This window comes from Anoplophora glabripennis, unplaced genomic scaffold (genome assembly GCF_000390285.2).
Source record: "Anoplophora glabripennis isolate ALB-LARVAE unplaced genomic scaffold, Agla_2.0 scaffold1086, whole genome shotgun sequence".
Taxonomy (NCBI): domain Eukaryota; kingdom Metazoa; phylum Arthropoda; class Insecta; order Coleoptera; family Cerambycidae; genus Anoplophora; species Anoplophora glabripennis.
Window position 1 is genome coordinate 1 of NW_019417190.1, and position 11,481 is coordinate 11,481.

An 11,481-nucleotide genomic window follows, 5' to 3' on the forward strand; every position below is an offset into this window, starting at 1 on the left:
AATTGAGTTCTGGCTTCCATCTATTTATTTCACTTTAGGGACTTTTTTTGCAATTGGTATTTCTTAATAGTCACGTCACTTTTTCTGTTATACATATGCCGAGTGCCACACGTCAACGTCATCGTCGCTTAAGAAAGTTGGGTGTTGAGTGTAATGTTTTGTAAAATAAGTACATAAGAGCGGCTCTAGTATTTTCAACACTATTTGCCAAAAAATGGTAAATCAACTAATACTGTTCTCCCAAACGCTGGGTTTTTTAAATGAATTTATAGAATTAAGGCCAAAATGTTCTTGAAACTCAGTTAACAATATTTTTTGTGTTTTAGGTGTTAATAGCTGCAGCAGTCTGCACTAAAGCAGGAAAAAGTAAGTAAAATAAATCTTCACACAAGTAGTACTATATAAAATTCTTCTTTTAGCAATTGTTTCTCGACAGTTTGTTGAAATGTCGAAAGCACGAATTGAAGGTTTGTTAGCTGCATTTCCTAAACTTATACCAACAGGTACACAACATACTTTCGTTGAAACGGATTCTGTTCGTTATGTATATCAACCACTTGAACGACTCTATATGTTACTTATAACAACTCGTGCAAGTAATATATTAGAAGATCTCGAAACTCTTCGATTATTTGCCAGAGTTGTAAGTACATTTTTAAATACTTTGGTAGATATTGCTTATATTTATAAACTATCTAATTTAGATGTGATTTAGGAAATATTATTCACAAAAAAACTCTTGGTTTTTGTTACCTTATTTAAAAATTGAAATTGTGTTTATTTTATGCCCAATATTCAGTTATAAGTCTTGATTTCATAGTATATTCATCAAAGATGACAAATTTTGTTAAAAATATTTTATGAAAAGTATATAATAGACATTTTAATTTATATTTTTATTAATTATTTTTATTACAGATTCCTGAGTACTGTCGGTCTCTTGAAGAAAATGAAATTGCAGAAAATGCATTTTCCTTGATATTTGCTTTTGATGAAATCGTAGCATTAGGTTACAGAGAGAGTGTAAATTTATCACAAATCCGCACTTTTGTTGAAATGGACTCACATGAAGAAAAAGTTTATCAAGCTGTTAGACAGGTTAGTGGTATTATTATGTTACTAAGCATCTACAAGCATTTTCATCTGAAAAGTTTTGTTTTCCATAAATTTAAATGTTGAGCTGAATAAACACAGTTGCTCATTCACATGCATTTTTCTAGGATTATAAATAAATGTAAATGAGCAGATCTTAATTTAGATTTAATAAGTTAATAAATAGTTGAATTTGCTTAATATAATTCTCAACAAAGCTGTTTAAAGACAATACATTGTACTTCATTTCAGAATTGTATCTATTACCAAAATCTTAGATCTATTTTTCTTATAAATAAACATAATTTTTAATCAATTTAATCTTTTCAGACACAAGAAAGAGAAGCAAAGAATAAGATGCGTGAAAAGGCTAAAGAATTACAACGTCAAAAGATGGAGGCCTCAAGAAAAGGAGGAAAACCATCATTCAGTAGCACAGCCGGATTTGGCAGTTCTACAGGATACACACCTTCTCCATCCGTTGGTGATATAGCAAATGTGTCAAATGACATAAAACCTCCATCATATTCAACAACTCCAATTCAGTAAGTTGTCATTTTGGAAAGTTTTTTTACTATTTTAAGTGTATTGTGCTTTTAGAAAACCACGTGGTATGAAATTAGGCAGCAAGGGCCGGGATGTAGAATCTTTCGTCGATCAACTTAAATCTGAAGGTGAAAATGTTATTATTTCTGCCAAGAACAGTATTTCTCAACCTGGAACCAAAGCACCAGCTATCAAATCTGACGTCGATGAGTAAGTGTTGTTCTTTCTCAAAATAATATAAAAACCATGAGTTAAAAGATCATAAGATCATTAAAAATCAAATAATATATATAAAGTAAAATTTTAGAATTTATAGAAGCATATAAACAAATTTATAGTAGAAATAATGGTAAATGAAATTTTATTTTTATGATTAGGAAGGAATAATAACAGATAAAGGACATATACAATTTTGAATTTTTTAAACTAAGAAATGTTCATTCTACATTCATCAGACTGTAGGATCGGATTTTAATAGAATATTCAATTATAAAAAAAATATATATTTTTTTATTCATTCATCGTCTTAATGGCGGAGCTGTGGTAGAGTCACAGCAGTGTAGTTTTTATGTGACGTTGAGAAAAATGGAAAAAATGCAAATTCAAAAAAACGGCACTCATTTAAAGACAAAAATCGAATTTTCATGGGAAATCTCTGCAGAATTTGCATAAAATAAATAGTTTTATTTTTTTCCGAAATCAATTTGCGTCATATACAAAGTAATAATGTGTTGTCAACATTTCTACCAAGGTGAAACTCAATCGGTTCAATAATTTTTACGTAATCGTGTACACCAGTTTCAGAAAAGTATTTTCGAGAAAAACCGTCTATTCTATCCTTTGCAGAGGGAGTCGGTTGACAAACGAGCGTCGCTGTGGATGAAGGGTAAAGGGGCAACTATAAACGGTAAACAAACTTGGGCGGCTATTTCCCAAAACTCGTCTGAAAACGGTTAATTCTCCTACAAACATCTGGTCAATCTGCCCCTGTACGCTCTTGCTTCTGCAGCGTGCGCTCCGAACCCGAGCGGATATGCACTATAACTTCCAGAGTTTTTCGAATTTCGTTTTCAAACTTTCAGAATATATTCTTCACATTCAGTTCTATCGTTTAAAAATTATAAAAAAAAAAAAAAACGATTTTCTGATTATTGTAATTGTATATGTCGCCTTAATCAAGAGCAATAATTGAAGAGTTTGCTACAAAATCTAACAAGTCTGTCTCCTAAAAATTGTAGGATAAATAAAAAACTAATAACAGATGTAACTATTATATAAAAAAAGAATCTAATATGGATTCCATTTTAACTATTTATGCTGGTTTATTATTGAAGATAGATACTATAAAATATTTCACAATTGTTCTATGGCACTATGACCTGAATCGTAGAATAGGAAAGTAAATTTTAATGGAACATTTTATCGTTATACCTAGTGATGTAAAATTCTCGAGCACGTATTTTTGGAGAACATTCCCCGAGCACGAACGAGCATGAACGAGAATAAACGAGCATAAACGAAAAAAAAACTAGAATTTATATTTGGGGTGTAGTGAAGTATTTAGAAACTTACTTTTCCTGTTTTTTCCTGAAAATGCTCAAAATTCTCAAAGTGCTCAAAATACTCCTAATGCTTCATATGAAAATAAGAGTGCATTCATATTATGTGTTGCAAATAATACAGTAATAACTTCTAACATAAAAAAAAATTTATTAAGTAAAAAAATAGCTAAAACTTACATGCATGTTATAGTCTTTCCGATATCAATTGAAGAACCAAGACGTTGACAGTATGTACCAGGTTCGGTCGCTGACGTAGCAACTCGACACTGAAATATTTGAAAAATTTGTTACCATATTTATTTAGCCATACCCATATACAGGTCTGGTCGAACTAAACGTGAAGGTGGTAGAAATGTATACGCCCAGTTGAAGAATGCGAGCGCGACCAAACGAAATCTGACACAGCTGCATTGGGCCCCTGGGCAATAAATCTCAGTTCTTGACAAGTGTTGACAAACTGTCCAGCAACTTATTATAATTTTTTACCTTTAGCAGCAAACTTTTTTAGGGACGCCTATGAAAGTCATTAAATTTTATTGTCAGACGTTTTTTACATGTTAACTAACTTCGGAAAGACATGTATGTAGAAATATAATATAAGATAAATATAGCTTTGACATAGTAAGTAGCTCCTAACTTAAATGTAAACAATTTTTTTATTTAAAAAAACTATATAAGAAAAATCAAATTGCAATCTCAATTTGCAATAAATTGAAAATATGCAAATAATCGAATGTGTTAACTAAATCAAATAACAAAATAAAACAAGGGGATCCACAGAGGCAGCATGATGCAATGCACGCAGATGAAGCGCGCTGATTGGCCGTAATTGTATTGAAAATTCTCTTTCGTGCTGAGTGTTCTGTGAGGAACGTTCGCGGAGAGCGATCTATTGTGCGCGCATGAACGATTTCGCGAAACGTTCTCCACAGCACGAAGGAAACGTTCTCCCCTTAACATCACTAGTTACACCAACGTTGTTTTTGCAACATATTTCAAATTTCCAATTTTATTATGTTTTTGCAGTATTCATTTACGATTAGAAGAAAAACTAATAGTGCGCATGGGTCGCGATGGAGGAGTTCAACAATTCGAGTTATTAGGTTTGGTAACATTGCATATTGGAGACGAGAGGTGGGGAAGAATACGAGTGCAACTAGAAAATAAAGACACTCATGGTGTTCAGCTACAAACACATCCAAATGTAGATAAAGAACTATTTAAATTACGTTCTCAGGTAATAAACAAAAAAAAAAAACATTTGTTTAGAAATGCAGTTCGGCAACTAATAGAAAAAATAAAGTAAATTTTTTTCAAAATAGATTGCTTAACTATTTTGAATGATTAACATGCTTATTAAAATTTCTTATATAATTATGTATATATTTTTTTATTCACGGATCCATAAAAAGTACAACGAATATTGTAGATTGGCTTGAAGCAGCCGGGCAAACCATTTCCTCTTCATACAGATGTTGGAGTATTAAAATGGAGATTGCAGAGTACAGACGAAAATTTTGTACCTCTTCTAATAAATTGTTGGCCTTCTGAAGCGGGAGATGGTAGTTGCGATGTAAACATAGAGTATGAACTTGCCCACACTAATTTAGAACTCGTCGATGTCAACATAACGATTCCTTTGCCGTAAGTCGTAAAATGGGTATTAGCTGCGTTTTATTTACCTTGGTAACAGTAATGGTAATATTGATTTGACTAATTAGCATTTAGAATAACTAGCCCTCATTTTTTAAAATCATTCGACTTGTTTCTAAAATATTATTCTAATTAAAATCTTTTTTTTATTAAAATTAATAGGTGCTGTATGCATTACTGAAAGTTACTACAGAACAGTACATAACTAATTTGCATAAAATGTGTCTTGCTGTATTATACAGGGTGTTACAATATATTTTCAGAATGGGTTGCACACCGCTTGTAGGAGAATGCGATGGTACCTACACTCATGAAACGAGACGTAATCAACTGATTTGGAACGTGCCACTAATAGACGTTAGTAATAAAACAGGATCTTTAGAGTTTAATGCTCCCAGAGCAATTCCCAATGATTTTTTCCCACTGTCGGTTTTATTTAGTTCGAAATCTTCTTATGCTAATATTAAGGTAAGGAATGTTTGTGCTAGTTCTAAAATTGTTTCGCAAAATATGTTTTACACTTCAGGGATTAAAAGTACAGTTTTACTCCCTAATTTCACATTTCACTTTCAGTCTCTTCAGTTAATCCCTCTAAAAAGTAAAGGGCATGTGTTTTATATAAAATAATCTTATTATGTGCAAAAAATAGCACTTTGGAACTAAAGTAACTTTTAATCCCTGGGCTGAATGTTACCCTCTGGATTAAACATGCAAAATACTATTATGATTATTTAGATCAAATAGAATAAACGTAAAAAATTATATGATTAATTGCTACAAGAAATACTAACAGCCTCAGGCATAATAATTAAATTCATTAAACATAAAAATGTTGAAATTTTAAATCAAAGGAGTTACACGCACAATGATATTATTAAAATAATTAGATTATTAAATACTACATTTTTTAAAGGAAATTTGTTCTAAATTAATATTTTAAACAAAGTAACTAACTTTATTTTTATACAAATCTCCAATAATTGCAAATTATAAAGTACATAATGCATATTAAGCGATACGACCAATGTATAATTTTCAGAAAATGTACTTTTTTTTATTGATTTAAAAGGTGATTTGAACCTTCAGAAGAAGGGGAAAGAATATATTATATCACTGTTTTAAATGTAAGTATTTATATAGGAATTCTCATGAATATTGGGTTAAAATTAATTGTTTATTATTATATTTTATTTAAAAATAATACTTTCTTGCACGTCATTAAATTTCTAAATTTCTCAAAATATTTTCTCGATTCTCTATACACATTTTTTTTTTAACTTGAAGACAATGCATAATTTCTACGGTATAAATTAAATATGCAATTGCAATTTTCATTCTTTATGTTATATTTCTGATGAAAATTTGTAAATGTCGTATAGTTATTAATGACCTAAAAATGTAGTAAAAATTTAATGAAAAATAGCTACGTAAAATCCACCAGTTAAAAATGTATGGCATTGTTTTTTCTTTTAATTTTTTTTTACAATATTTTGAATATAACATTTTTAGTTTATAACAAGGAATTTTCAAAATAGTGTAAATTTTCACAATTTTTTTATTTGTTTTTTAATTCGAATTTTTAATTTGTACCATTAATTATAACTGGTCATGATTTAGTACGATAGTTTTTGGTTATATTTTATCAAAAAAGTACAGGAATTAATGATCTTATTGAAAAAAAAAATAAAACTCAATTCGAAAATACAAGTAATTGTTTATAAACTTTTGCATTAACCATAATTTTCAGACGGCATAGTTGCTAAGAATTATTTGGAGAGTTAAATAATCCTGTGGAATCAATGCCGTACATTTTTCAATGACTTGAAACTGGGGGCTAAAATAGAGGGTTGCGCCCTGCATTTCTAACCCCTGTATCAGCAGATATGTAAGGCGTCACTAAAAAAGTTATCTATGTATCAATCACCAAAAACCAAGCCAAAATTTTCCTGGCTTCCGGTATTGCTATTTTTGTACGGCATTAGGTCGAGGTTCATTTTTTTTGTCTAACCTATATACTTTAGAAATGCCGTACAAAAATGTTTTGCCGAAACCCCTCCCCCCCTTGGTGGACAGGTTTAGCTTACCTGTGGTATTCGCCTGTACCAACAAGAATTGACGGCATAGTTTCTAAAGTTATTGATATATATGGTAGTATTGATTTATAAGTAATTCATGCTGGGTCAAATGACCCCTTGAAAATTTCCGATAGGCTGCAGTCTAAATGACCTTTAGATTTCTAACTTCTCTAATACACTAGCAGATGTTGTTAGAGGGAGTTTGTGTTCAATTATACTTTGCGGTCGCAATTATGGAGAGTGTCTCAGACATAATATAATAAAAACACTATTACTATAAAGTGTATTAAACGATGTGCCTCTCTCTATGCTCTCCAATAGGATTTATAATTGTCTATAGACTGAGTTACACTGTACGTCCATCTGTCTTCTATCTCTGTTTATTGCACTTATATTGGGAAAATGCTTTTTTTAGAGGGTGTAAACGGACATACATAGTACTTGATTTAGCTAATTCTGTGGATATAATAAATTTATAAATTAAAAAAATACTACCGGGAAATTTTAAAACACATCAAATGGATCAAAGTGCCTGTTGTAGCAAACGGTCTGTTGGTCCTAAACGCCATAACCTATGCGATGGCATCATTTTATAGAAAACGCTTAAAATTTAAAAAAATTTTGCTAAAATATTTTTGAAGTTTTCTTGATAAAATCTTTGAAAATAATAGATGTTATGTTTTATTATATTTTTTCCATATTTTCTATATCTTGTTGCCTTCTAAACTGATACACCTATGGATTTTCAATGCCTGCACGCTTCGTCCTTCTTACTAGTCCAATGAGTCACTTTTCATAATTTCAACCGTGAAGTATAGAAGCATTTACAAACAAAAGTATGTTAGTATATGGCGTATATCTCAAAACTTTAGTTGTTTTTCTCAAATCACAATTTTTTAAAACGGCACAGCATAACTCCAACAATTTTTATTCTAATCACTCCAAATTTTGACCATATCTTTAAAATAACTATTTATTGACAAATGATTGCCCTTTTTTTTATCAAAAATTGAACTTTTTACTTTTTTTTGAAATGTTCGCCAACCACACAAAAATTATTGTTTTCAATATGGCTCTAGCATCGTCATTTTGTACTGGTTATGAATAAATATATTTTTTTGAATGGTTAATAACATCCTTGAATATTATTATCCTTTTACTTTTCCTTCCATTAAAAAAAAATCACAAAAGGACGCTTTATTTTCTCAGTTAATAATGGTGTTACCTCTTAAGTGCATGTCTGGACTACATTTTACATCTGAAATGATGAAATTGATACTTCAGTATAACCGAGGTGTTATTATCCTTTCAAAAGTTCTTCGAAATGTATTATTATTGAATTACATTATGTCTAGTTTTATTATTTTTTGTTGTCAAATGAAATTGTTAAAAATAATATATTTCTGGCTGCATTTTCAGATAACTGAAGTAGTCCTCGTGGATGATGATTCTCCTGTCAAGCATTCTGTGGAGGCTGTATTGTTTCCAGATAAATATGAAATAGTGTAAATGTTATATTAATATACGAAGAGGTCTTTATTATAATACAATTCACTTGTATAAATATTTACTAATATTTTATCCATTATGCAATGTTGCTTTTTGTACAAAATTTTAAGGAATTTGTCAGTCTTTATTTTTACCTATATAAATAAATTAAGTAAGAAATTAAGAAAAAAAATTTTTTTTTTCAGATCAATATCAGTCATTAAACAAAATCTAAAAGCTTTTAATTTGGATTTCTTAATTAGAAAGATCAGTTGTACTTTTTTTTATTGTTAAATAGAGATTGTAAAATAAATTGAAATACAATTACTATTTATTTACCCATCAAAATTGTAAAAGGTATTTATTTATTTTATTAAATCTTTTATTACTTCTCTGCTTTACATATTTAATATTCTACTTGAATCTTTTGATGGCACCATTATTTTTAATCTTTTTATCTTTTATTTTTAACTCTACAATCATGAATAGGCTAATCCGTAATGTATTCTCCATTGTTATGTAAGACCTTCCAACATTCAACATGTTTCTTCTGCAGAAATCCGCCAGTTTTAACTTGAAAAATTAATCCAACCACAACGTTAATAGTTTGACAGAATGGGGGAGGTGAAAATTAGTAGGCGCAAGATCAGGAGAGTAAGGCGGATGGGGCAGAATTTCCCTATTCAACTCCCGAATGGCCGTTTTAGTCATATCGGCGATATGTGGTTGTGCATTGTCATGTTGCAAAAGATCGTCGTATCGCCGATCAGATCTGCTGAATAACTGTGTGAAGTCGTTGTAGTTGTTGGACATAGAGTTCTGCGTTGACGGTTCGATTGTTGTAATAATGAATCCCTTTACAATCCCACCAGGTGAATAACATTGTCTTTGGGGGATGAAGTTCTGGTCTTGTTCACGGAGCTGCTTGTTCCTTGGAGCTTAACCATTCTTTCTACTGTTTAAAGTTCACATACAGACACCATTTTTCATCACCAGTGATAATACGATGAAGAAAACGTTCCTTATGACCACGTGTTGATGGATGACGACAGAGCAAACTAGCGGCAATTGCGGTGCGTTGGTTCTTATCGTTTTCATTCAAAATTTGTTCCGAGCCTTTGAACTTTTCTCATTGAATGCAAGTGGTTTCCTACTATTTCGTGTTCACATCCCATCTCCTGAGCCAATTCGGTTGTTGATTTTCGTGTTGAATGGACATTCAATTGCTCCTCATCAAATTAAATAAAAAATATGTCATTATTGCCTGAGAGAGCAAAAAGTTATGAATGGATATTATCACCATACATCAATTTTGCAAGAGTTGTAAGTTTTAAAAAACGCTCTGTATACCACCAAATTGTGTAGATCGAAAGCAAAACTTCACACCCCAAAAATAATCAAAATCAATTAATACGTATTCAAGTTATTTATAAAATTCAAAAAATTTTCGCTAACTTTGATGCCATCTAGTGGCCAAACGAAGAGATTTCGGATATAGGTGAATTAGCCTAAATCTGCCTATTTTGAGTTCACGAATCTGTGGTCTTTCGTTGTACACGTTATTCTGGGACACCCTGTATATGTTAAATTTTTGGAACGGCTTGAGTGGCTTTAGCATTTTCCTTGTCTCAATTAAAATGAAATTGCAGCAGGTGCCGAAAATGATCAATTTTGTCAACTTTTCATTTCAAATAAATGAAAATTCACAAAAATTAAATCTAACAAAGCAAATAAAAACAATCTTATAGAGTAATAAGTCCTCTTTCAAATGCATTTAATTTTCATGTGAATTTTTAAAGGACCCCACACAAACCTTATCGAAATGGATCCCCGGTGGATCTCAAATTTTGGGAATGAACTCTTCGGAGCATCCTGATCAAAAGTTCTCATGGGCACAAAACCCAGAAACTGCTCCCAACCCCCCAAAAGGTCGGGGGATACATTCGGCTCATACCACATCACCAAAAAAGTATCTGACCCACACATGCAATATATGGTTACCAGTGTATTTTTGAGCGCTGGACATGAATACGTCATCATTTTTGCTCTAGCACGTATCAGTTTTCAGCAAATCGCTGAAGAAGGTTCAGAAAACTGAAGAAAGAACATCATGGTTCTTCAGCGTTTTATTGAAAACGGAAGAATTTTACGTCAACTCTAAATGCGGATTCATATAAAAAATGTTACCCATTTTCTGCGTTACCCAGTACCAATGGCGTGGATGTAACGAGTTTCTGGTCCCATATGTCTGTGTCTATGTCTGTCTGATGTTTGGGATAAGTTTTGCACGATAAGTTACTACTAAGAAACATGATTATTTGAGGGTATTAGTTGATCCAGGTTATAACCCATGGCATGCAAACCGGCGAGTATAACCACATTTTTATTAAAAAAAAATAAATTCAGTTAATTTCTGGATATTTTTCTACTACCAAATAATTCTTTGCACTTTAGTGGTAACTTTTTACCCAAAACTTCTCTCCTTCAAGGCGGGGTAGGCAAAAAGGGCCCACTTGTGCCCTAATTGCCAGGTGCAGTACTACTACTATCTCTCCTTCAAAGCAGTTAAAAGTTATTGGCAAAAACCCTTTTATTTAAAGTCATCTTCAAACACGTCTACCTCCCGTAGGGTGAATTTGACCCATGTTTATATGAAATTTTTATCTTATTTTGAGTGGAAAATATACCCTCAAAGTGAAGTACCACTATTTCCGAACACCCGGTATATTTCCCATTAAATACTAAGATAAATGTGCAGAATAAATATAAAACTACACTAAGATAATGCTAAGGATAAATATGTAATTAATAAATATTTACAAGCTTAGGGTCCTCCACAGGGGAACAAAATTTTACAAATTTGCTAACAGAAATATTTGGTTGAAAAGAACTGGACGTAAATGTGAACTATGTAATTTAGATTGAGTAGTCAAATACTTAATTTGGAAAAAATTATACAAAAACTTATACATACCGAAAAGAAAAAAACCCATTTGTTTATGAGCACTGAACTCTTGCAGAGTGACTGGAGACTCTATTACACTACATTTGGCTAGAACTAGGCT

The 11,481-nt window shown here is 31.4% G+C and overlaps 1 protein-coding gene across 1 annotated transcript; it reads left to right on the forward strand.

The window, feature by feature from the left end:
* Positions 1 to 100: 100 nt before the first annotated feature.
* LOC108915306 (coatomer subunit delta) lies at positions 101 to 8,550 on the forward strand. The gene is made up of 10 exons (XM_018721298.1): positions 101 to 217; positions 327 to 366; positions 420 to 643; positions 919 to 1,098; positions 1,423 to 1,637; positions 1,693 to 1,848; positions 4,227 to 4,437; positions 4,630 to 4,844; positions 5,117 to 5,321; positions 8,348 to 8,550. Exons 1-10 carry the CDS (start codon positions 215 to 217, stop codon positions 8,435 to 8,437), a joined length of 1,539 nt encoding a protein of 512 aa, XP_018576814.1. The 5' UTR covers positions 101 to 214; the 3' UTR covers positions 8,438 to 8,550.
* The last annotated feature ends 2,931 nt before the right edge of the window (positions 8,551 to 11,481 follow it).